Source organism: Mercenaria mercenaria, chromosome 2 (assembly GCF_021730395.1).
Source record: "Mercenaria mercenaria strain notata chromosome 2, MADL_Memer_1, whole genome shotgun sequence".
Classification (NCBI taxonomy): Eukaryota; Metazoa; Mollusca; class Bivalvia; order Venerida; family Veneridae; genus Mercenaria; species Mercenaria mercenaria.
The window spans coordinates 28,906,756-28,933,936 of NC_069362.1; the positions used below are offsets into that span (position 1 = coordinate 28,906,756).

General features: G+C 36.3%; 3 protein-coding genes across 4 annotated transcripts; 1 reads left to right on the top strand and 2 right to left on the bottom strand.

The window, feature by feature from the left end:
• Window positions 1-1,118: 1,118 nt before the first annotated feature.
• LOC123562640 (uncharacterized) lies at window positions 1,119-2,209 on the bottom strand. Its single transcript, XM_053523179.1, has 3 exons — window positions 2,135-2,209; window positions 1,591-1,696; window positions 1,119-1,318 (listed from the first exon to the last, which is right to left on the bottom strand). The coding sequence occupies exons 1-3, from the start codon at window positions 2,158-2,160 to the stop codon at window positions 1,133-1,135; spliced, it is 318 nt and encodes a 105-aa protein (XP_053379154.1). The 5' UTR covers window positions 2,161-2,209; the 3' UTR covers window positions 1,119-1,132.
• Window positions 2,210-16,537: 14,328 nt separating this feature from the next.
• LOC123562070 (cholinesterase-like) lies at window positions 16,538-17,716 on the top strand. The gene has a single exon (XM_045354723.2). It carries the CDS (start codon window positions 16,670-16,672, stop codon window positions 17,714-17,716), a length of 1,047 nt encoding a protein of 348 aa, XP_045210658.2. The 5' UTR covers window positions 16,538-16,669.
• A 1,764-nt stretch (window positions 17,717-19,480) lies between these two features.
• On the bottom strand, window positions 19,481-25,954 carry LOC123563601 (uncharacterized). 2 transcript variants are annotated; one of them, XM_045356478.2, is made up of 4 exons: window positions 25,821-25,954; window positions 24,028-24,231; window positions 21,163-21,424; window positions 19,481-20,676 (listed from the first exon to the last, which is right to left on the bottom strand). In XM_045356478.2, exons 1-4 carry the CDS (start codon window positions 25,834-25,836, stop codon window positions 20,208-20,210), a joined length of 951 nt encoding a protein of 316 aa, XP_045212413.2. In that variant the 5' UTR covers window positions 25,837-25,954; the 3' UTR covers window positions 19,481-20,207. The 2 variants fall into 2 exon arrangements, with proteins under 2 accessions (XP_045212413.2, XP_045212412.2); XM_045356477.2 differs by lacking the exon at window positions 25,821-25,954 and adding an exon at window positions 25,221-25,367.
• Between the last annotated feature and the right edge of the window lie 1,227 nt (window positions 25,955-27,181).

The following is a 27,181-nucleotide window of genomic DNA, read 5'->3' on the forward strand; positions in this document are numbered from 1 at the left end:
CTGATGCGGCCTCAATCCAGCGCTGACTTTAGTGATACTATAAAACGATTCTGTGGACTTATAGAACACAACAAAGAAAGGCCAGCATTAATTCTCCCGCATTGAGTATACGCACGCATTGAATGTACACTTAAACCTATGCTAAACCTAACCCTAACCTTTAGTCAGTATATTGTACACTCAATATGTGCGTACATCCAGTATGGGCGATTTGATATTAGCGGACAAAGAAAATAATAGAAAACTCGTTTTGGTTGTGTATGAATTTTGTCAAGTACGTCTCCGCGACGTAAGAGTCACGTCCAGCGTATTTGATAGTGTATCCATGTCCGAAACTATCTTATTATATCTAAAGTTAACATTTTTATTGGTGATTTATATTTATAACAAATAATAGGGGCTTCAGGCAGCTCATATCTGAACTCTGATTATACTCAGTTCAATCGGATGAATAAAACGTGAGTGCTGTCATCGCCTGTACTTCAAAGTACCAGATATTAGGTACAATGTCTTTTCCTTTCTGGTCACAGAGATGTTTTCTTCTTCTTCTTCGTTCGCCCTACGCTGTCAGACCAGTAGCCTCGATGAAACTTGTGGATATGCCTCCATACAGTTTCTGTTGGATTGAGGTATCTATCGGCCAAGTCGCATCTCGCTCATGGTCATGCCTTTTACAATTCTGAAATATATGCTCCGTAGTCTGATCTCACTCACCAGCTTCATTCCAAATACGGTCAGGACTCTCTACCTCCGGATTTAATCAGTAATTACATGACAGCAACCAATCCAGTCTCCACATTTACATCAGCAGTCGGTGGTGTGGGGCGGGGGGCGGTGTGAATTCCAAAATCTTAGTAACTTGGCGCAGGCGCGGTGAGTGCATGTTTCTAATGTTCCACCGTAATCAAACAAGATCAAGATGGACAGGTTGTTGATGGCGCCAGTCTGTGTTTCTTGTAGATGTGAGCATTGAGCTTGTTGTGCCCTGAACGAAGCCTAACCAGCATCATTTGTTCAGACCGACCAAGAAGATGAAAAGCATCTTCCTATTGTTACCTGGCCTTCCTTATGCCCTTTTTGTTATAAAATTTAAAAGGAAAAATATAAGACGAGGTGGGTTCGACTATCCGGTTTAATGTTCATAATCAACTGATCTCAGTGCTTGTGTATTTAGAAAGTAACACTTGCGGTAAAGTTCTTTCAAAATCAGTCTGATCATGGACATAATCTCATACAGTTTCTCACTTTTAATCCAGCTGAATGTGTACTGTAATCTCCTGGATCTCACTGATCCCCCTGATCTCTCAGATCTCAAGCTCTTAAAATAAGTATAAATGCACTCAATACTTTTGCAAAGAGATCATTAACATACAAGTATACACTTAAACTATACAATAATCATAATTATACATTCATCATTATACATACAACTTCAATATAATTGATAATCATCAAGCAATGTAGAACAAATGGATGCTGGTATTTCCTGTCTAGTGGCCGGCTCAATGGTTATTTAACATAAAATAAGTAGAACCCATGAAATAACAAAAAGATAACAATATCACATAGTTTACATATAAAAATACATACCAATTGTGGATTGGGCTCTTGACGCGACACACAGACACACAAACACCAAAAATGTACTTTCTCAGTGAGCTGGTTACTGACACTGCTACCATGTGTTACTATTAGGCTGCAAAACAAGATGTACAATAGAATAGAAACAGTGATGTCTTAGAATTACTGCAATGTAGTAGACGTCGAACCCGACTGTTCTATAGATAGGCATAAATATAGGACACAGTCTAGGGCGGGAGTGGTTGCATGCTGTGATCGCGCACACAGAGACGACAGTCAGCCATTACTGTACCATCGGAATCAGCTGAGTGTATTATCCACGATTATTATTTACAAAATGACATCCAACCGGAGTTAGACTCGGTAAGTCACCTGACCATTACTGGGTGTCACTTCAGCAACAAGCTAATAAATGCCGCCATCTTAGAATTCATCAATCATGTCAACAATGCATGTACATGAATTAAGCATTAAAAACACAATGCAATTAAGCACAGCTCATTTGCAACTTATCAAAGAAATAAATTGCAAGGCAACAAAAACATTTCCTAACCTCAAAAGAATCATAAACTCCTCCATGAACACAAAATAGATTATAATGGAACAATTCCACTGTCCCCTTGAAAACATGTCGGACAACTGAAGAAAAAGCGGAGTCATGTGACTAAAATTCATAAAACAGCGGGAACTTATTTCAATGCTTGACTGGTTGCTACTAAAAACTGGTCAAAGGGAAGCAACTTCTGAGTAACTTAAGATCCAGAATAATCCACCTGGTTACACTATATCCTTATTGATGATGGTGACTTTCTCCTTGTAGCTCACAGGTGTTATTGATTTTCTAACTGAGCTTCTAGCTTAGCCAGTTGGTCTGCCTCTTCATTGCCTGCAAGTCCACAATGGGATGGAATCAATTGAAATGCTACTTTGCAGGTGATACTTCGGCACTGCATTCTCCTGGCTAGCTGTGGAGCTTTATTGTTGATCAGAGCTTCCATGACAGAAAATGCATCTGTAAGAAAGGCGGCTGAGGAGCTTTTTTCTGCCGAGTCTTCAATCATTGAGACGACCTTCATGAGTCTTCAGTCTCCGCCATGTAACTGCTGCAGTGTTTTCCTGTTGCTGAACGTAGTGTTTCTCTCTTGCCAGATGGTATAGAATGAAAACTCCTGCACCTCCATCTTTGATGTGGCTGATCCATATGTATAGACATGAGTCCATGTTTCCGGAGGAGAGTCTTCATTGATCATAGCTAGTGTGAGGCTCTTCCGAATACCTTCAGTTTTTTGTTTCCCGTGGTCAAGATTTTGAACAGCAAGTCTCACAATCACTGAAGACAGAGAAGTTTTCAACAGTGGGTTATGATCCATAGCTGTAGTAAGATCTGTGCAGTGTAATACAAACTATTTTTCTTTTTACCTTCAACAGATATATACTAGTACCGAGACTCAGCAGGATTTGTCTCACAGGACGTGAGCAGTGTTTCTGCAGGAGCCAATGTATGATACCAGTCTGTTGCAAGGCATGTAGGACGGGCTCGGTTGAAAATCTTGATGCTCTCCTCGATTTCACTGGCAATAAAAGCTTTTAATTTATCATTTTGATACCGCTCATTATGTTTCCGGAGGGGTAACAGCTTTTTAGATACGCCTTAAGAACGACCAGACCAAACAAATATCGATTGAAAGAGATTTTCTTCGTCGTCAATAGTCTAATTACATCGAAATTCACTGTCGTCAGAAGGCCAGTTACAGTTATGTTCTTCGTCGTCAGATGGCCATTACAGTGATGTTCTTCGCCGTCAGAAGGCCAATTACAATGATGTTCAGTGATGTTCTTCGTCGTCAAAAGGCCAATTATAGTGATGTTCTTCGTCGTCAGAAGGCCAATTACAGTAATGTTTATAGCCAGTTAGTATAACAGGTCTTCTTATCAAAACTAAAAGACATGTTATATGTTATGTTACATATAAGGACCAAAAACAAACAATCTGTTCTGAAAAATAGCACCATCTGAAAATGTTCCCAGAAAAGCTGATGTTTAGCAATAACATATACGTACAAATTTTCTCAATGAATTAAAGTAAATCCTGCAAGCAAAGTCACAATGAAAGTGGTCTTGATCTATTCTCAATACAGGAAGCAGTAAGACTAAGGCAATACTAAAACTGCCACATCCTTATATGCCTCATAGTACAATACTGCATCAACAACATGGATCTATATTTTCGGCTAGTTTACATATATCACGGAGAAGTCACTTCATTTTTGGTGTGAGACTTATATTTTTTTGACGTGATCTGAACGAAGGAAATAAAAAACAGAGTGAACTAATCTGACTAAATTAAAACTGGAATTACAGAACCCCAATACATTAAGACTGGCGAAACAAACGAGATCTACTTGATTTTAAATGCAGAAAAACTTTTGTTCTCAATAATTAGCCGATTTTAATAAAACAAAAAAATCGACTTAATTGGCAAGCTTAGAACCAGCTATTGCAATATAAAAACCAAACCAGACTCTTCCTAAATCAAATGTGTTTCAGTTTTGTATAGCTGCTCGATGGCATACCAGTATTATCACGGTACTTCACAGATCCTTCTGTCTCAGTTATGTTGAATATAATGACTAGCTGTTACGTTGACGAACATTTGTCATGGTCTTTACATAATCATTGGTCGAAAAAGTAGCAGTAAGTAAACTAATAAGAATTTAAGATCCGCTGAAATCACAGCATGCTAAAACAGGAAATATATGTTGTTTTGCGCATTTGAAACGTCGTTAGATGATTTCTGTTTAGAGAAGTAGATTTCTCGTGTTTCGTTTATTGGTAGTAATAATACATGTAGTCCATTATTGTTCCTTTTCTTGAGAAGGAACATTTAGAATTGGTAAGTCACACTTGACTGAGCAACTGATCGCAAAAACTGTTGTCATTACAAGCTGGTCAAACTCTGTGACCTTAGAAATAACCTCTGACGTTAAAATCATTCCAATTGAGGCGACTCTCTGGCTGAACGCGCATTACATATTACTAAACCCGATGATGGAAAAGTGTCGTTATTGAAACAATCCAAACATGTAATTTGTCACAAAGGTTAACATACGTCGTTACCTTCGAATGCATGGTAAGTATGTGAAAACAAACACCATTACAATTCTCTCATTGTCCCGGTTTTTGGGGCGGTGCGTAAGCTCCCCCCTCCAATGGAATTAAGACGGGAAAATGAAAGCCCGTCACTTCTTAGTGCAAAACGGCAAAGCGCATCCACTTTCTACATCCTCTCATAAATAAGAGCACCTACAACAAAGCGCATGAATATGACCTATATTACGGCTATTTTAAACTAGTCTGGTTCCCGTCGTATTATGTATTTTAGTACGACAGTGAAGGGGCAGGTAAGCCAGACTATTTTTACACTCTGACGTCGTGACGGAAAACCCCACTTGGTTATCTAAAAATATATACAGGTCAGTGACTTGTAAGCTTTGCGGACTACTTTTTTAATTTTTTTCTTAAAACGACGCCATCTTGTTCTTTAGAATAACTGCAAAAAGACATATCTGTGCGATTATTATTATAAACTGGACTTTTATTAGGTTCGTGAGACCATGGTACAAATGTATAGTGTATGCATACCGTTTTTGCAATTACTACATAAAAGTTTTTATAACGGAAACGCTTGAGGAAACGGAAAGTGACTCATGTTAGCATTTGTTCAGGATTTTAGCTTTCTGCAATTTAATCTAGATAGATATTGCATCTGGAATGGAGTGTTATTGAACAAAATCATCGAGGATACGGGTTGCCTATTTGTTCTGTCAAGCGGCGTTATGGCGTGTGTATAAGTCACGTCATTCGTTTGCTTGGCGAAGATGGGTAATTCGGTATACATGAACTTCGGACAAAATTTTGCATGACAGCAAATCAAAGTTATTCAAACATGTTAAGCAGAACAGAGGTCGGGCACAAAACTAAACAAGGTTAGAGTTTGTTTTTCAGATCTTATTTTATAATATTTTTGATTAATTTCAAAGGCTCTATTCAATATTTCAGCTGTTCAGCTATTTGTGTATTCTACTGTCCATTCTACTTTTAAATTTGTTATATAGGCACGCAGCTGCACATAATACTCGTAAAGAGGGGTAATCAAGTATAAATACATGTAGATAGATAACGGTTTGACGTATTAATCTTCAGATTTCTATGCAAGGCAGTCGAATGTTTTGATTATGATCATGAACGAGCATAAAATTCCATCATCAAAGTCAGTTGTTCTCTGAAATTCAACATGTGTACGACTCCAGTCGCATTCGGTTAAATAATATTACAAAACGCACATTTTTACAAATTGGTATCCCATCAGTTGGACCACATTCTATTTGTGCAACAAATACCACTCCAATTAACTGTTTTCCCGTCGATTTGCCATTTTCGGAATCGATAATAACTTAGGTATTCCGTAAACCACATGACCGATTTTTGGTTTCCCAACCTTTTCCATGTCGAATTAAATCTTAATTAAGAAAGAAATCCACTGTTGTTTGTAGCCAAAGTATTTCCTTATCAAATAGGATAGATCACCCTGACGTCATGATCAACACCTGTTTATCTGATCTATCTATCTATCTTCCATATAGTCAAACCCCTGCTGGGGACCTAGACTTTGCGTGTCAACTAGCAAGAATGTTAAAATGAGTAAAAAAGTAGTAGTAAAAAGAAAGAAGGAGAATGGTTAAAAACAGGTTAAAAATAGGGCAGGTGTGTTTAAGGTGAGATGTGCTCAATCTGGCTTACAGCCTGACTGAACACTGGCCCAGACGAGTTGACAACATCTGGGGGCAAGGCATTCCAATGATATACTGCTCTAGGGAAGAATGAAAATTTATGATAGTTGGATGAGGGTGAAACTTGAATGAATGCCTGGGAATGAGTGGTTCTGGTTCTGGAAGATGGTGGGCAAAACATAATTTTACATTGTTTGTGTATGGGATTAGAATTTTTAATTCTGAATTATTTCGTTCATTTATGGGTATTAAAAAATCAAAAAGTTTCGAAATGCTTACGGTATTCATGTTTCGTTATTCAAATATCTTTTGAAAATGAATAACCGTTTTAACTGACATATGATTTAAATAGGGCCGTAGATGCCCTCAACTTTTAGGAAAACACGGTAAGCTATTAAGCGTTCATAATTAATCCGTTTTATTTCAAAATAATAATTAACAGTGATCAATACATGCTTATTTTTTATCCTTTCCATTGATCAAAAAATTATTGATATCAATTGTGATTTTAGAAATTATAAGCCTTTAGAAGAACATCACTGTTAACCAAAAACATGGACACTCGGCGTCTGTCCATCCGATCTTTTCTTATCAGTTCTATAAATAGAATATACAACGGATTTGTATACAAACACGATCTCGCCTATTAAATCTTAGGCAATTAATAAATAAATCAATATTTTCCATGAACACATTTTGAACACATTTAAAATTGTGTATTTGGTGTTGTTGGTGTCTATTTATAAACTAAGCCTATTCTATTTTAATCAAGGATTTTCAAAAAAAAAAAAAAAAACGGCAGAGAAACTTCTCAAAATGCAAGATAACATTTCCCAAAATCAAACCAACCAATGGTTTAATTTTGTTTACATTCTATTTTTATCGGGGAAGCGGTTGTCAGGTGTCGATTTTGTGTCTTACTATATCGCAAAGTACTGCGTGTTGCGCATTACCAGTCTAATCCGTTGTGTTCTGTGTAAATTCGAGGGTACCGGTAATAATAACACCAAAAACACGGCCTGGGATTAAATTTGTGAAACTTGGAAGTCTGAAAAATAAAGTGCTGTAAAGTCTAATCTATAACAGTAAAAATTAAATTTGAGTCTAAAATATTTATTACTGTTTAACTTTTTTACACTAACAATATCTTTCCATAAATGGCATTCTTTCCCAATCTGGACAGATATCGCGCAGAAATTTTCCAATTTTAAAGGCCTAGGCCTCTACCCAATTTGCTGGTGAAAAGCCCTGGGAAATAATGCAATTTTCAGAATAAAATCGTTATAATTGTAGGTTTAGTATCAAAATTCTTTTGACAAAACATTTGAATAATATTACAATTATATGTAGACATTACTTTTTTGCAATATTCTAACAGTGAACTCGCATTTTATGTGCTGATCTTAAACAGTTGAAATTAAGAGGACAATTCCATAACTAAATGATCGCTGTCAGTATATAAAAGACCTTATTTAGTTATGATATCCAGAATTATATGCAAGGCAGACTCGGATCAAATTGAATGTAGTAAAAATGATTTTTGAGCCTCATTTTTAGCTAATCTGAGCACAAAGTGCTCAAAGGTGAGCTTTTGTGATCTCCCTGTGTCGGTCATTGGTCGTCGTTGTCAACAATTTGACTGTTCGCACTCTAGAGGTCACAATTCTGAGCCAATCTCAATGGAACTTAGTCAGAATGTTACCCTTAATAAAATTTTTGATGAGTTCAAGATTGGGTCATCTTAGCTCTAAAACTAGGGCACCAGGTCAAATCAAAGGAAGAACTTGTAAACACTCTAGAGGTCAAATTTTTGGCCCAATCTTAATGAAACTTGGTCAGAATGGAACCCTCAAAAAATCTTGGAAGAGTTTGACATTGGGTCATCTGGTGTCAAAAATCTTGGTCACCAGTTCAAATTAAAGGAAAAGCTTGTTTACACTCCAGAGGTCACAATTTGGGCCCAATCTTAATGAAACTTGGCTAGTGTGTTACCCTCAATAAAGTCTTTGACGAGGTTGATATTGGGCTGTCTTTGGTCAAAAACTAGTCACCAGTTCAAATAAAGGGAAAAGCTTGTTAACACTTTAGAGGCCACATCTGTGACTATATCTTCATGAAACTTGGTCAGAATGTTGATCTTAATGATCGTAAGGTCCAATTTGAATCTAGTTCATCTAGAATAAAAAACTAGGTCACCAGGTCAAATCAAAGGAACAGTTAATTTATACTGTAGAGGCCACATTTATGATGATATCTTAATGAAACTTGGTCAGAATTTGATTTTGATGATCTTTATGTCAAATGCAAATTTGGGTCAGGTGGGGGTAAAAAACTAGGTCACTAGGTCAAATCAAAGGAAAAGCTTGTTGAGCCTGAGGCCACATTTATGACTGTATCTTCATGAAACTTGGCCAGAATGTTAATCTTGATGATTTTTAGGTCAAGTTCAAACTTGGGTCAAAAACTGGGTCACCGGGTCAAATCAAAGGAAAAGCTAGTTTACACTTTAGAGACCACATTTATGACCATATCTTAATGAAACTTGGTTAGAATGTTAATCTTGATGATCTTTAGGTCAATAGGTCAGGTGAGCGATACAGGGCCTTCATGGCCCTCTTGTTTATATTTTCTCTGACTCACTTAATAAATTTAAATTTATATGACAGTAACCTAATATTCTCTATTTATTACATGTTGACGTTGCAGGAGTGTAATACAGCCATGAAATAAAAACGATACTACACTATTGTAATAAAAATTTGACATTGACGTCATTTATAGTATAGGCGACGTCCGTCAAATTGACTTGTTTATATAGCAGAAGAAAGTCGAATATTTGGTGTTTCGACAAGAAAGGCTAACATGTGATAAAAAGAATTCATCTTACATTTGTGACTATCCACATTGAATTTATTAAACTCGTTGAATATAATTGATAAAATGTGGTGTTTCACATTTTATCATGCAATCTATCTTATATTTGGCATGAATGTCATCCTCGGTCAGACGAAGTCTCTTGCGCAAACCACAGGTTCCTATCTCAATATTTGACTTTCATCTAAGAATGTTACAAAAAACGGCTGAAATGCACCGCCCCATCAGTACTCTCAGTGCTTTGATTTTCCTTTGTGCTGGGGAATTCCATTTACAGTGCGCATGCGCAGAAATTGAGGCTCTGTAGGCATACAGACACTAAATAGAAAAATGGCGCGAAAAAAAATGGTAGTCGCATAATGGCGGATACAAATAGTCCTCAGTTTTTTCGCTGTGTAGAGCTATTTTCCTTATTTTCTTTGCAATTTTTTTGGTAAAATCACATGACAGATCTATGCTTGACATGAAGATAGCATTTTGATCATGTAATAACACCATGACAAAATTTTTCATGGAAACTTAGATCATACACCACCAGTATAATTTGGGGTCTCATTTTTTAGCTGATTTTGCAGTTTGTGTGTTTGACTGAAATTATTTTTCTTGCATCAAACATGACCCCCACTTTTCTTTTGATTTTTAGTTAGCACTGACAATATTCTTCAAGAAAATGTAAGTTACAGAAATTTAAAATGGGTCCTGATGTGTGCTGCGGTCATTGGAAATAGGTCAGTTTTATATAGAATAAAGAACAACAACTATTTAGTGTGTTATAACCTATAAGATGACATTGGTAAAAAATGAAATCTGGCCAGATAATGGTGGAAAGGGGCTAGTTTGATTAGAATTTGATAGAAAATGACAAATTAATGGCAATTTTGTTGAAAATGAGGATAAAACCCAAAAATATCACATTTTCACTGTTTTGGGTGTATTTTTTTCATAAACTGCATATTTATAGGCTACTGATTGCTATTTTCTGTCCATCAGAGGTAAAAGTGAAGATATATAACAGTTTAAATGTGTAATTTGCATGCAGATCAGAGTAGAAAATGTCAAAACAGGGCAAAACAAGGCTGAATTTAGGGTAACTGCTTCAACATTATGTCGCGACAGCTATTTTTGACAAAATCTGACGCTTTGTCTTATGGTACTGAAAATGCCATAAAAACCTGGAAACTGTTGATATCAAGCTAAAACCTTGGATTTCGTCATGCATTTGGGTTTCTTGTACATTTCAAATGAAATTGGCACACTGTCAGAGAAAAAAGTTTTTCTTATAGGCATACAGACACTAAATAGAAAAATGGCGCGAAAAAAATGGTAGTCGCATAATGGCGGATACAAATAGTCCTCAGTTTTTTCGCTGTGTAGAGCTATTTTCCTTATTTTCTTTGCAATTTTTTTGGTAAAATCACATGACAGATCTATGCTTGACATGAGATAGCATTTGATCATGTAATAACACCATGACAAAATTTTTCATGGAAACTTAGATCATACACCACCAGTATAATTTGGGGTCTCATTTTTTAGCTGATTTTGCAGTTTGTGTGTTTGACTGAAATTATTTTTTTTGCATCAAACATGACCCCCACTTTTCTTTTGATTTTTAGTTAGCACTGACAATATTCTTCAAGAAAATGTAAGTTACAGAAATTTAAAATGGGTCCTGACGTGTGCTGCGGTCATTGGAAATAGGTCAATTTTATATAGAATAAAGAACAACAACTATTTAGTGTGTTATAACCTGTATCAGTATTTGATAACTTCCCATGATGCTTTGTATGTCGTACGTTATATATTGCGTATGCCATGTTGAGTCAGTCTAGTGTATGCGAGCGGCTTTAGTAAAACCTATTTTTATACATACAATGTTTGTTGTAAATCGTATAATGCGAAGAATAACTCTTTAAACAGGCCCCCAGTCAATTGATGCTCCCATTTGCAGACGATATAGTAAAATATAATCTCAGTAATAAAATAAAACAGTGAAAGTCCTCCTCCTTAAATCATCGATTAAAAATGTGAGCCAAAAATAGACGGGGATTTACCTATGATACCCTCTAATCTAAGTTAGCGCAGCTGAATTTTAGCAGTAATGTCTATGTCCGAGTGGTTGAATTAAGCCGTTGGACTACCTTGTGGTCCGGGTTCGATACCCGGTTTAGTTTCTCTTTTTTTGAACGTTGTTAGTTATATTGAAAGTTGTTAATTTTTTTTTGTTATATTATTAGCGTGACGTTGCAAACATCATTTAAACGTAATTTGACGCAACTGTAATGAGCGTTTTACAAATCTAGTATTTAATTAGTAAACTTGAGTCAACTCAAGTTGGTTTGGGTATGACTCTGGTCTGGAATCGATGGGTGGAGTAATCATCTAAATCTAAATTATTTTAGTTTATAATGGTCAGAGACCCTATAGGTAAAGGGGCAAACGTCCAATCCTGGGGTTCCACATACCGATGACCAATATTTAAAATAGGCATTGCAACCAAAAATTTACAAGATGATAATTATATATTTATCTTGTAAAATGTACCTTTATAGAAAGAATATGCAAAGAATCTCACGGTTAGATGAGCATAAACTCGTAAAAATGTCTTCGACGAGGTACAAGTTTACAACAACAAAAGTTTGATACTTTTCAACAGTATTTCATTTGAAAGTGGAACCAGAATCTCCCGAGGCATTGGCGGCCACATATGTTTTGGGTTCGGACAGGCCAGGTTAGCAGCTCCAGACCCTATGAAACATTTTGCTCAACGTTGTTTAATAATAAAAAAAATCTTTTCACGGGCATGGCTTTCAAAATCTAACAAGTTTAGTCAGGATATGGCAATATTTAAAACCATCAAAGCATTTGTTTCTACTTTTCCAACTACTTGAATGTTCCAGTCAAAAGTTGGAAAAGTCGAAAATTGTACCTTAATTATAGCAATGTAACAAACTAGATTTAGCAATTTCTATACTATCTGTATGCAACTCAGACAATGTCTGTGTTGGCGGCTAAGAAAAGCTATTATCAGTATCGGTTCGACCTGCAGTGACTTTTAAATGCCAACAAAACTGTTGCTGTTCTCCTGTAACTCCTGGTATTTAATCTACTTCAAAATCATTATTCATCTAAGTATATACATGTACTACCTTTTGGGAAATGAAATATGGATATTTGTACTGATATGTTAATTTTTCCCAAGTGGAATAACATCTGGCAAAACCAGAAATTATAACATGCCACGCACTGAAGTCAGCGGCTGAATGTTCGATTCTCTTCAATAGACTTATTTCCTTCCTGAATTTGGGGAATATGTAATTTATATTTGATATGATCTTATTTACTGTACATTTTTACAGTCATGTTAGTTCTTTTTGCCTTATTACAAATTTTTCATATATTTTCAATTTGTTTACATATGAAATTCCTAATCAGAAAGAAACTCACTGGCCGAATCGTTATAACTTAGTGACGAGCATTTCGTTTCTCAGTAGTGAAGAGAGATTATTCGAATTTGGTCAAAATTATAGTAATTATCAGTCAATAATCAGGCAAGAGAATAGTTAGCTGAAAATGATTATATATTCTTTTTAAAGATAAACATTGGAATTGTTTTAATATTGTCATTAATACTCTTAAAGCAAGTAAGAAAACAGCACAGGAGCACAGTTATTTGGTCAACCAATAAGGCTGAGGTTACACGGAAAATAGTTCCTCTGTTTGATGGTAAATATTGATGAAGTTTTGCAGTAAATGGCATACTTTAATGGGGGGATATGAAATAGTAAGTGTATGTACAATCTGACAGAATGAGAATGTCAGAATATGCATAACATGACTTTATGATAGGCCAGTTGTGCATGTTTGTGGCCATTTAGGGACTATATGTGCATGTGATTTGGTCAAGATGGTGGAAAAAGGGCCTGTCAACCGCATGTTAATTGTGGCTTGAAATCTTTCTCTTGAATAGTTCTGCTTAGTGCAGTGTTTTTTCTTGTTTTTTCTTTCTCTCTCTGTGTTTAAAGAACAGTCAGATTGTGTGGTGTCCAGCATTTATAGGCAGATCACTACCAAATCAAATGTAAGCCTCCGCAGGTCTAGTCACAAGTAGCCCAAATATAAATAGTGCTAATATTTCTTCCTTTCCTCTAGCACCGTGTTTTCTTTTAATCTACTGCGTTTCAGTATGTATCACTCAGCATTCTATTGAAATCGGCATGTTCCTATCGCATACTAGGTAAGAATTTAATGTCTCGAAAAGAAGAATGGAAAGTAGCGAAAAGGAGTAAATTCAGCGGGTTGTATTTAACGAACTGTAGCTAGTTTTCTTATATAAACGTTAACACCACCTTTTCTTTTTGTTTTTCTAAAGTAGCTATATAGTTCTTTATGGGAATATAAATCTCTGAAAATCTGATATGCTAGAAAATGTCGAAAAACCGTTATAAAGTAAGTGGATTTTATATGAAATAGAGAACAGCCGGATTTAGTGGCGTTCAGCCTATTTGATAACCCGATAGTCTAGATTACCTGCTACCCTTAACTGCTACACTGGGAACCAGGCTACAGGTTCTTGCGAACTTTGGTCAAAGGGAAATAACTAACAGGGCCTTTGATTGGTTGAAAAAGTATATGTATTTCGAGACAAATATTTAAGATGTAAAGTGGTCTCTCATTGGTGAAATATCTGTTGAATATGTTTGAAAACTGTTTTATTTCTTAAATTGAAGTTCTAAGCCATGATTAATGGAGGAAAAAATATTTGAAGTGTATTTTGTTTGAAAATTTTGCTTCTTTTAGTGATTTGGTATTTTCATGAAATGTAAACAAAAATTCACTGCCGGACTGGGGGCTACTGACTTGCGGGTGAAAAAAGTGCACAAAAATGATGGTCAACATGTATATTTCTGGCTGTTTCCTTTTAGGTCTTGAATAGTTCTTTCAGCCTGGGTAGGTGGCATCAAAAGTTTAAATGTTAGGAAAGGGCTATAACCCAAAACATTACAATGTAAGTCTATGGGAAAACTGTTACTTTCCTTTGACCTAAAGGGCACCCTGAATTGCTATATTGCCATGCCATGTGGGTGGCTGTAAACAGAGAAATACACGATGAATGTGTTTTATTTGCATGATAGTGTCTGGTTTAAAACTTTTAAAACATAAAACGTGTCTTCACATAGATTTTTCATGAAAATTTATCATAAAAATGGGATTACTACTGGAACTGGTGTGATGGAGAGGTACTTTTCTGCCTCAGAAAGCTATATTGCAGCGTATATGTTGTTCTATACATATTTATATGATTTCGACTGAATTTAAAGCTTATATATGCACAATTGTGAACACAGTAAGCAATAACTGGAACCAGATAGGTCTGTGTAAATCGGAAATCCGAGAAATGAATATTATTTGGCAAAAAGAATGAAAATAGCGTTCTTTTTTATAAAAAAAAAGTATAAGCCCAGTGAATGTCTGAAATGATACAGCTGGACCTTGATCTTGATCATTCTCATACATTTTGTGTTAATTTGCATAAAATTTAGACAAATCTGTATTTGAAACAGTCGCTGGTGTCAATTTTACTTTATTTTCTGTACTATTTTCGAAAAATGAAAACAGTATCTCTTTCAAATGTTTATTTGAACGGTAAATAGGGGGCTTTAAAGTTAAAATAACTGCTGATTTATTGAAATATAGTCACGTAATTGCGTTAGCACATCGCTTATTATGTGAGAAATACGGAATGAACGATATTTCACCATAAAGGGAAACAATTTATCAATCGCGATTGACAATAGATGATAATACGAATCTGAATTACCTCCCTTTAATAGCAAAATGCTTATTTTTTGCCTATTTTTATGATGTCCCGTTTATTTTGAGTGACTTAAATGACATTTTTCGTTAGATTGTGTTAAAACATTGACAAAAATGCATGGTGCTTCCGCTGTAATGCATTTTTTCTTTTACAGAAACTGAAAAAGGCATTAAAAATAGTGTTCATCTGAGAATTTTCCTACTTTTATCCTTAATCTTCGGGACTACATGAGGATTTATGTCATTTTTTTTTTGCCAGTCTGGTAAAACGTTAATATCTAAGAGTGACATTACACTTTTAACAAGTTCTGCACCTCATATTTTCTAATACAGGCTGTAGAATGTAGCAACAGCAGTCAAATTCCTACAATTTCTGGACGTCATGTGCTTATTTTGACTGCTCCCCGGGGTCCGTTTAACATATATATAGATTTCAATTTATTAATTTTCTTGACTGTACCACTTATTGCTATATATTCGTTCAGTTTTGATTACACTCTTGCATCCTAAAGTTGTCTGATAGGCGCATAAGGTGCAAAATCTATGAAAACACGCGATTTTGGTGGTGGTTGGGGTAAGAAATAGACCCAACGTCGACATAAATATCAGCGTATTCATGAAATATACACGCAAGCAATTAGACGGGACATTTATTAGTACGCATTCCTCATTTGAACCATATGGGTAAAATAATAGGAGTACGGTGACTGAAGTATCATGGATTTCTTGATTCAAGTGAAATATTATCTCTATCTCAGAATGCAGGCAGGTCCCGCCACCAAAATTCCGTCAGCGATTTTCAGCATATAGGTATCCGAGTAAAAAGGTAATCATATCTCAGTTCGTAAATGTTTGTTTTATCATTCTGAGCAATATTTTGTTCATATAAAAAGAAAAAAGTATCTCTTTAAGTAGGGTAGTGAATAGTTTCTTTGTCTCATATTTCATGTAGTAAATGGATTTTTTTAAAACATGTTAAATTGTAACAAAATAAAGGTTTTATGATCGCGACCTGTGCGTTTCGTTTTATTAGGTTAACATTTGGAGGGGGCGGGGGAGGATGGGTGGTGGGGAAGTGTCAAGTAAAAGTATGTAAAGCCTGACTTACCTATGGTATGGATAATGGAAGAGTTTAAATAATATAGTCGCAGTGGCATATATATCATAATAGAGTGAAGAAACGTACTTTCAACTTTGTGTAATTAAGTTTTACCCGTTTCCTGGTTTGAATTGCACAGAGAAATATGGCACGCTTTACAGCAGGGATATTTATGCTTCTAAGTTTAGTTAATCGATATCTGTCAGAAGAAATTCCAAGTGTAACTACAGGGTTAGGGACAATACTAGGGGAAACTAAAAGTGTGACCTTTCAGCGGAAACCGTATGAAGTTGACAGATATCTTGGTATCCCTTATGCTAAGCCGCCAACTGGAGAACTGAGATTCAAAAAGCCGGAGCCGTATGGTCCATATAAGCTTTGGACTAGCATGTCCGCAATCGTTTGTGCTTAAATTCTTACCTGAAGAAAAAACATCAGAAGATTGTTTTTTTTTTTGAACATTTATGTACCACGACAGGAACCTGACCAGAGATCAGGCCACGCGGTTATGTTCTTTATTCACGGCGGCGGATTTACAATGGGTTCAGGAACTATGCATGATGGAGGAGTCCTTTCTTCTGTAGGAAATGTTATTGTAGTCACCATCAATTACAGGCTGGGATTGCTTGGATTTTTAGACATTGACAATGCAAAATCATCAGGTAATTTTGGCCTTTTTGACCAACGTTTGGCCCTACAGTGGGTCAACAAAAATATCGGTGCGTTTGGAGGGAATAAAGATAGGGTGACCATATTTGGAGAATCCGCAGGAGCTATTAGCGTTTCTCAGCATATGATTTATCCACCAAATGGTGGACTTTTCACAAGTGGTATTACTCAAAGTGGGGTTTTAACGATGCCGGGACTGTATCACGATAATAACATGAATGTTGCGAAATATTATGCCGAGAACATGGGTTGTAGTGTTGAAAATGTTGATGAAGTTTTCACTTGTCTCAAATCAGCAGCACCTGAAAGTATAATCAAAGTTGTTTCAGACACAATGGCATCCGGTGGCTTGGCAGCTGATGCACTTGTCGGTACTACTCCCACAATTGATGGAGAATTTATCAAAACTAGCCCTGCTGACTTGTATGCGAAAGCACAAAATGAAGACTGTAAGGAAATCAACTTCTTCCGCTCTATTAAACTAATGAATGGCGTAAATGGTAGAGAAGGCACAATGTTTTTTATGATGCTCGGAAATCCAGATTTAGACAACCTTGAGATACCTCGAGAACTAATGAATACACAGTTAATTCCCAGTGCTATAGCAATGGTATATGGTAAAAGAGCAGCACCAAACGCTTTGAAACAGATTTTAATTGCTGAATATACGGACTGGGAAAATCCTGATGACACTAAAACACTGCGTGAACAACTAGTGCGGCTATTTAGTGATATTTATTTCAATGTCCCTTCAATAGAAATGAGTCGCGTTCATTCAAATGCGTCTGGTGTTGATAGTTACATCTACAATTTTGTTGCTCTTCTGGACAAACATGCACTTCCAACACCAAACTGGATCAACATGGCAACCACGGGGACGAAGTGATACCTATATTTGGCTACAACTTCGATTACAATGTTATGATGCATATACCTGATTACACAGCTCCAGAGTGGGAGCTTGAGTTATCACGACGAATGATGACATATTGGGCAAAAACAGGGTACATTTTTCTCATCATTTTCTCTCAGATGTTACAAATGCACAATTATCATATATCATTGCATTTAGCACATAGGGTTCCATAATACTGTTTTATTTACCATGTAAGGATGCGGAGACAGTTACGTATAGTATAATTGTGTTTTTTCTCTATCTCCTCTTTTATTCTTTCTGCTTTCTCTCATAGACTAAAGACATATAAACTGTATGTTTTTTTTTTCTGTCAGTGTTTGAATTTATTTGTCTTATTTTGTTACTGCATTATCAGTCTCGCAAAATGAAAGGGTCCCGATATCCCCCTTGCTATACTACTTTTAATTGTGTAAATGGTGCAAGTTGAACGAAATAAAAAGGGTATTGTTATAAAAAAATAACCATAAATATCATGATACATTGGCATTGAAGTTTTCTTAGTATCATACTTATAAAGATTTGTTTGGTCATAAAAAACATATTCTTCTTTACGCATAGTGTTATCAGGAAGGTCTAATTCAGTTGTTCCAGGTGTTATTTTTTGTTCGTTATGTATATTTCAGTGATCCGAATAATGTAGCATCTACTGTTGTTTGGCCAAAATATGACTATAAATCCCAGACCTACATCAAGTTTGACAGAGAGGATTCTATTGGGCAATACCTGTTTGCAAGAGAAGCTAACATTTGGAAGTTGGCATCATCCTTGTTCGATGCTACGGAGCATGCGCAGACTGTTACATCACAGTATGGCAGCAAAGAAAAACAAACATGCGAAAAAGACGGCACATGTGGATGAATAACATAAAATATTGTGGATTGTCAAAAGTACATTTAATAGTTAATCATATTATACTGTTAGATAACAATTCGAGATTTTATTTTAGGTGTACGTCTTCTGTTTTGTCCCAACTGTATGAATTAGATCTACCAGCCGTTCTTGAAGATTTTAATCTCGGTTTAGTAAATATTTCTTCAATTTTCATTTTCGTATAGATTTGTTTTATCACATGTTTGACGTCGCGGGAGTGAAATAAAATCATTACATAAAATAAAATTGACGACGTCGACATCGTTCAAAGTATGTGAGAAGCTGGTCAAATTGACTTGTTTAAGAAGTAGAATTTTTGATGTTTCGGCAAGAAAAGCTAACATGTGATAAAAAGAATATCATATTTGTGACTTTCCACATTGAATTTATTAAACTCGTCGAATAAAATTGATGAAATGTTCGACAGAGCCTCACATTTTATTATTTCATTCAACTCGTTTGATAAATTTAATATGAAACACGCTCATGTAATATTGTCCATAAATCATGAAAAGTGTATGTAAATAATGTTGATATGTAATGCCGTTAGATATCTTGTTAGACTCTAATAATGCTTTTGTTATTAATGATTGTGGTCACATGATTTTTTTCGTAAACTACTGCGTGTTGTTACGTCATAGTTGTTTAGAGGTCGTTTAATACACACGCAATTAACATTATGTTTATTCTTTAACACCACGCACCTGTCCCCGTTACAAACTTTCATTCCGCAAATGCTGTAGATTAATTGCATTGCTAACGAGGACATGTTTGAAGAAATATCAGATCTCGACGTTTTAATTGTTCAGTTAAGATGTCCCACTTTTTAGTGAAATATATTAGTACAGTAATTGATAAAACATCTCTTTTGCATACGTATACTTGAAAGTCAAAATAAATATTTCACAATTGTCATTCATACAATAATAACTAGCTCTAGTGCAGACGCTCATTCTTATCTAGTTACTAGAAATCTTCACCATGCTCAAATGCAGATGATATCATACAACTACAATGTAGTATATTAAATACTATCGGAAATTGGTTCATGCAAATAAAATTTTTCTTTTATATTATACAACAATCCCTTTTTTAGCCGACAAAAGTTGGTGACTGCCATCGAGACAATACTCTACCGTGTAGTCGATTCCAGCATCACCAAATTTTGCTTACCAACTTTAGATTACTGTTCAAGTGTCTCTTATTCTATACCATATTACACCATGTACCACATAGTCAAATGCCGTAATAAAGTCAATAAAAGCTAGCTACAAAAAGTTATCTCTTATTTTCGAAAAAGTGTATCATTGATCTAACCGTGCAAAAAAAAACATATCGTAATTGTGCTTATGTCTTTTAATAATCATAATATGCCTATGCTGTTGTCGGGTCGCCAGTTATCATTCAGTAAGATAGTGATTACAACATTCCGACAAAGAACTAATTCATCGTGTGTAGACAAGTCTCTGATGGAATAGAAAAAAGAAATTTGAAAAGAAAAATATCTTCTTGTCCAGATGCTTTGCAGAACTAATCTTCACATTGCCATCAACGTTTTTCATATATTTAATTATGACATGCATGTATGTGATTAAAATACGGAGTAAGGTGGTGGGGGTTCACTTTGTGTCTGTTGTGTAGATATATTCGGTGTTCCTTCCTCTTCATATGCCGGCGGAGCAGCGCCTTCTGCGTCGTAAGGTGGGGGTTCTGGTGGAGCAGACGGTACAGGGTGTCGGAATATTGGAATGAACCGCCGGATATACAAAAATATCAACCCGCCTTCTTCATTGCTATTTTCCCGACCTAAAGGCTGATCTCCATTTGAATTACCATTTCCGGTTGTGGGCGTGTTGCCCCTGACCGGATTGTTAATTGTATTACTTGAAGAGGTCGAACTTGCGCCTAGCTCTGTACTCTGTGGCGTTGTTTGTCCGATCGTTTGCGAATGTCTTTGGGACGGAGGGGAATAGGCATTATGAAGTATAACAAGGTTCCTTATTGCTCTTGTGCGAGTTTTAGCTTGTCTCCTCGCAGTTACACATTTAATGAGACATGTCCTGAAAACAAATTTAGAATAACAGTACCAGACACTAAACAGAGTACAAAAACTACATATTTTGGGTCCTGGAAGTTAAGGTAATACAATTATGCGCAAGTGGATTTTGCAGACAAGCTCATGTAAATACTGTGAAATCATTAATATTCGTGGGGGACTAATTTTCGTCGATTTCGTGGTTGACTCAATCCACGAAATTTAATCCCAACGAACAAGTAAAATTCCCTTTCATTTTATATTCAAAAGTTGAAATCCACGAATTCATATCCCCACGAAATTGCCGTTTTGACCAAAACCATGAAATTTCATGCCCACGAAATTTAATGATTTTACAGTAGCTGGACGTTCTTTGTCCACTCGCTTAATCAGCCAGGAGTTTATTTGACATTACTTTTATTTCATTGTATGTTTTGCAGGCAGATGAAATAAGTGGTTAAGCAGTTTCTGTCCGCATTGTATTTCCGGTTTATAATTATAAAGCGCTTACCAACAACAAACCAGTAAAAACGCAGACCCTATTATAACTGCCATTATTATTCCAAATATTGCTGCAGATCCCAACGTATCAGCCCCAGGGTCACGTGGCGTCGGATCGCTTGTTGTCACGCGAGGATACACGTTCTGAACATTGAAGTTAAACAGTAAATCAGGCTTGAACGTTGTAGGTTTTATCCGACGTCTTGTAGACGGTGGTATTGCGCCAGGCATAGTTGGGAACTCAGCGTGAAAGTGTATCTTTGTTGTATGTTCTAAATTAAAACAAAATATAACTTGCATAACAATGTGTTTTCATGATTTCTTGCACGATTTCTGACACTTTAAATCAACATTTCCCATGATGTAAAATAGTGCTAATTTCCGCCTACTTTACAAATAAAATGTTTCTATGTAACTTGCGCATAGATACACCTTACTCACTGCACCACTTGGTTTTTTTTATTATTATAAACAAAACAATTACGCATGACCCTGAGGACAGACAACAAGCGATATTTAAGTTCAGCCTTTGTTTAACACACCGCAAATGTTTAATAGAAAATGAAACAAGTTGTCTTAGGAGCCGGGTGTTTTTTAGCTCACCTGTCACGAAGTGACAAAGTGAGCTACTGTGACCGCTTGATGTCAGTCGTCCGTCGTGCGCCGTCCGTCAACAATTTCTAAACAAATCTTCTTCTTGAAAACCACTAGGCAGAATTAAGCTAAACTTCACAGGAATGATCCTTAGGTGGTCCCCTTTCAAAAGTGTTCAAAGAATTGAATTCCATGCAGAACTCTGGTTGCCATGGTAACCGAAAGGAAAAACTTTGAAAATCTTCTTGTCCAAAACCACAGGGTCTAGGGCTTTGATATCTGGTGTGTGGCATCATCCAGTGGTCCTCTACCAATATTGTTCAATTATCCCCCTAGTGTCAAATATGGCCCCGCCCCGGGGGTCACATGGTTTTAAATTTTAATATATATATACTTATATAGGGAAAACTTTGAAAAACTTCTTGTACAAAATCACATGGCCTAGGGCTTTGATATTTGGTATGTAGCATCATCTAGTGGTCCTCTACCAAGATTATTCAAATTATCCCCCTAGGATCAAATATCGCCCGCCCCGGGGATCACGTGGTTTATATAGACTTATATTTAAAAAAGTTTAAAAATCTTCTTGTCTGAAACCACAACACTTAGACCTTTGATATTTGGTTTGTAGCATTGTCTTATGGTCCTTAACCAAAATTGTTCAAATTATACACCTTGGATGAAAAGAGGCCCTGCCCTGGGGGTCCCAAGTTTTATATAGACTTATATAAGAAAAAGCTTTAAAAATCTTCTTGTCTGAAACCATATGACCTAAGCTTTCGATATTTGGTATGATGCATTGTCTAGTAGTCCTCTACCAAAATTGTTCAAATTATGCCACTGGGGTTAAAAGAGGTCCCGCCCTGGGGTCACTTAGTTATTATGTGAGTTATATAGGAAAAATACTTGAAAAATCATCTAATCCAATTTCCAAGACTGTTTAATTATAATTACCTGATGACCCCAAGTGGTATGATGTCACTTGACTGTGACCTTGACCTACTGACCTACTTTCTTGTTTTTAAGACACAGCCTTGAAATTTTGATGACATACACAGTTTTGCACACAAATCGTAAAACTACCTTTTTTTTGACCATGAATGTGACCTACTGACTTTCTTAATATTTTATCATCAGTTTGACATTTGAAACATGTAGCTCATATTACTCAGGTGAGCGATCCAGGGTCATCATGACCCTCTTGTTGAAGTACATGTATGACTGTAACAAGTGTAACTTTTCATTAAGTGTGCTGAGGGAGTAAGATTCAATCATTCACAGTTCTTCTGTTCAAATTTACTGATTGATCCAAGACGTAGTTCCTATTTCCACTTGCACTTTATGTGTGCATAATTATGTTATATTCGTGGTGTTTACCTTCCTCTAACTTCTCTCGCACACACAAACACACACATTTCATTTACAACATGTACAATGTATATATGCAAAAAGGCATACAGCTGAACGCTTAGTAGCACATTTAAACGACGCGTTGGAAATAAACGCCCGTAAACAGAAAATGGCGTCATCACAAGTCATTTTTTGTTTGTTTGGGTTTAACGCCGTTTTTCAACAGTATTTCAGTTATGTAACGGCGGGCAGTTAACCTAACCAGTGTTCCTGGATTCTGTACAAGTTCAAACCTGTTCGCCACAAGTAACTGCCAACTTTCACACATGAATCAGAGGTAGAGGACGAATGATTTCAGACACAATGTCTTTTATCAAATCGTCACGGAGCGCATACGCCTCGCCCAGGGATCGAATTCACGACCCCGCGATCCGTAGATCTGCGCTCTCCGTACTGAGCTAAGCGGGCCTGCAAAGACCTTTAAAACACAACGTGACATGTCGGTCAGTTTGAATCAAGAAATATACTATTAGGAACAATGAACTATTATCAAAGTATGGCGGTTCCAGATAGCTTAAATTCACTCCGGTGAGTAAGAAGTGACGACTCTGTTATTGTGAGCATTGTCCCCAGATACTATATAGTAGTCTGCTTTGATTTCAGAATCTATCTAAAGGATACGTAGAGCTATTTTTGAACAAACATTTGTAAATTCGAACACGAAACAAAAATGTGCAGCTGCACTTTTGTTCCTGTAATAAAAATAGTTTTAAAATGTCTGTGAAATTAAAAATGATAAGGAGTACTTTGCTTAATTTGACATGATCTGAATGTTTACACTGCATGCGCTTATTGAAATACAATATTTGTAATACTAAAGTAAACACGTATACCCACGTAAGTAAGAAGTCACAACTATCTATGTACTTACTAGTTGCAGTACACGGCTGTTCACCAGTCCAGGTCTCCCAACGTCCAGATAGTCTACTACAGAACACTTCATTGATGAAAAGTGGCTTTTCATAGCCATCAAAACATACATAGGGACAAGTTGTTAGTAAATCACGGCTACAATGGCTGCTTTGATGAACACGGCCATGTGGAACAGTTTTCCTCGTTTTGCAGTCATTCCAGTCTGCAAAAGACACAATAAAATATGCATGTCACCGGGCAAGAAGGAAATTCAACTCACAGGTACTCGTACATCTGACCCCGGAATACCGTTCTAACCCTCAACCCATTAAGCTACTGATCAGCTTAAAAAAAATCTTCCCGCTTTTTTATGATGTGACATATTTCCCCGCCATGCTGAAATTTGTCCACAATTTTCAAATGGGAAAACATGGTCTCGGAGTATATAAGTTTAATTTGGTCGCTAAATGTTAGCTGTGCAAAGTGTGCAACCGGACCATGACCCGAACCCGTGGCTCCTGAATACCATTTTGGTGCTCAAATTGCTGGTAATACATTATATCTCCATAATTTAACGCTGAGGTTCTATAATATGGCATGCACACAAATTTTCTAGATAACAGCATGTGATATGTTAAGTCTATTTTTAGAATAACTAACATTTTTTTTTGTGTCATAATGTGTTTTGATAACATTAAAATATCAAATATGCATTCATAGTAATATACGTGGCTAATGACTAAACGATGCGTGTATCCTAAATATAAATTCCAAAGACATTATAACTAAATACAGTTGTTTTCAGTTCCAAATTATATTTTACATGTAACATTATATGCTTAATGTTTTGCCATTATTACAACAATAACATGTTTCAAATTCTACATACTTTATGAGCTCTCGGTAGAATAGTACCAAAAGTGCTACAATTAGCATTTACTCAATTCATAACTGAATCCTCATTTCTAAGCAAAATACTAGGACACAAAAATGTCTTAGATTATTCGGATAAAAAGAACCAAGACATTATATTACCACACCTAAGTAGAACATCTGATTAATAATAACTAACAAGTCAATAATAAGATCCATACAAAGTGCCTAAAACTATATTTATTCATCTGACATTCATGTGTATTTTCTGAGACCTTTTCAAATGGTATAGCACCATATATACAACAGCTTCGATACAATTTTTAACAAAAATCTCACCACGAAGGTAACACCTGACCATAAAGGCAAAAATCCCGGTCACTAAAGTAACAGCGGTTTTCAATGCCATTAAAGGCAACAGTTATGTTCATGAAGGTAACACATACGAATGAGTTGAAATCATTGTTAATTCACTCATTGCATTTACTGTATCCAACTTTTTATTCGTAATTCTATATATGAGCCGCGCCATGAGAAAACCAACATAGTGGCTTTGCGACTAGCATGGATCCAGACCAGCCTGCGCATCCGCGCAGTCTGGTCAGGATCCATGCTGTTCGCTAACAGTTTCTCCAATTCCAATAGGCTTTAAAAGCGAACAGCATGGAGCCTGACCAGACTGCGCGGATGCGCAGGCTGGTCTGGATCCATGCTGGTCGCAAAGCCACTATGTTGGTTTTCCCATGGCACGGCTCATATTACCTTGATAACGAAAGCTGACACAATGGTAATGCATGACTGTTAACTTTATGACAGGGTATTACCTTTATTTTTCAGCGTTTTAACTTTTTTTAAAACATTTTTAGATTGTCAGTATAATATTTTACATAAAGATACTGCAAAAATCGTAAAATAAAAAAGTTGCACAAGCACACATACTACTAAAATAATCCATTCTCTTTCATCACATTCATGAACAAAAAGAAGTATTAAATGTTTAAGGTTTATCTATATTAAAGCGGATCGATATAAACAGAACGATTTTAAAGGGACGCTTTCATGTTCGGTGTATTTCATCAGTTTAAAGACTGGAAGACCAAGTACTATCTTAGAAGATGATTTAATTCACGTAAATTTTACACAAAACATAAGGCCGGTGTGATGTTAGCAATAGAATAGTACAGTAACAGTTACTACTGGCTAGTCATACATAAAACAGGTTAATTATATTACTGGTTGGATGTCGTAATCCTCTGGACAGGTTATTTTCTTTTTTCTCCTTGATGATTAAACTCAATGATCAGAAACGACATACATAGCCTAACTATGATTATTAGTTTAACACAGTTTCCTGTTGGTTTTTTTTTTTTGTATATTGTACATGTTATAGCCACCATATACTCACAGTATTACTGTTCATCCAGGTGTTTTGTTGAGAATTAGATTCACGTAATGCCACGACAGTAAGATAGCACGATGAGGATACTAGTAAATCGATGTTGCAACATATTTTGAGGAATAGTGCTATCGTACAGCCGTACCATGGCGTGTACCTTACTGGGCAGCAATAGCACGTGAAGAGGGTCCTCGCGCTGACGTATTACTGCCTTCCTGTATGCCATGTGCAAAGAATTTTTATTAAAGAAAATAATTGGAGACAGCGTTGATTTAAGTATCTGGGTACCTGTACGAAATTTTACAGCTGTAAAAGACCTGTATTTTTGTTCAAATTTGTTTCTGGGTATACGCGCATGTAAGTTAAACATTCAACGGTTGTTCGTTAATGCATATGACAGACAGGAACGGAAACAGCGACAGCGTTTATGCAATCGCTGTGGCATCAGGTACACGCGATGCCACGACTGAGTATAGTATGATACGGTGGTTATAGTGTGATGCTACGACAACACGATGAAGAAGATGCGATATTATCTCGCGTTTTCGTGCTAAAAAGCTGTCGCATCAGTTATAAGCGATGCAACAACAGTACGATTAGACGAAGGCGTGGAAACGAAGACACAATGGTGACGATAATGTCGTTTGTTTGTCAATGTACTGTCGTAGAATCGTTTAGGCCTTGTCGCCAACGTGCCCTCGCACCATCACCATGATAATTATGAACTAGCGTGAAGCCGTGTCGTCGTACTATCGAGCCTACGAAGCAACGGTGATAGCACGACTGGACTAACGGGCTAACGTATTAAAAACGCTGCACTTTCAGAATGTCTTCATACAAATTCTCACACTTGATAGATCGCTGAAATTTTACTATCATTATCTACACATTAGTTTTTTCTTTC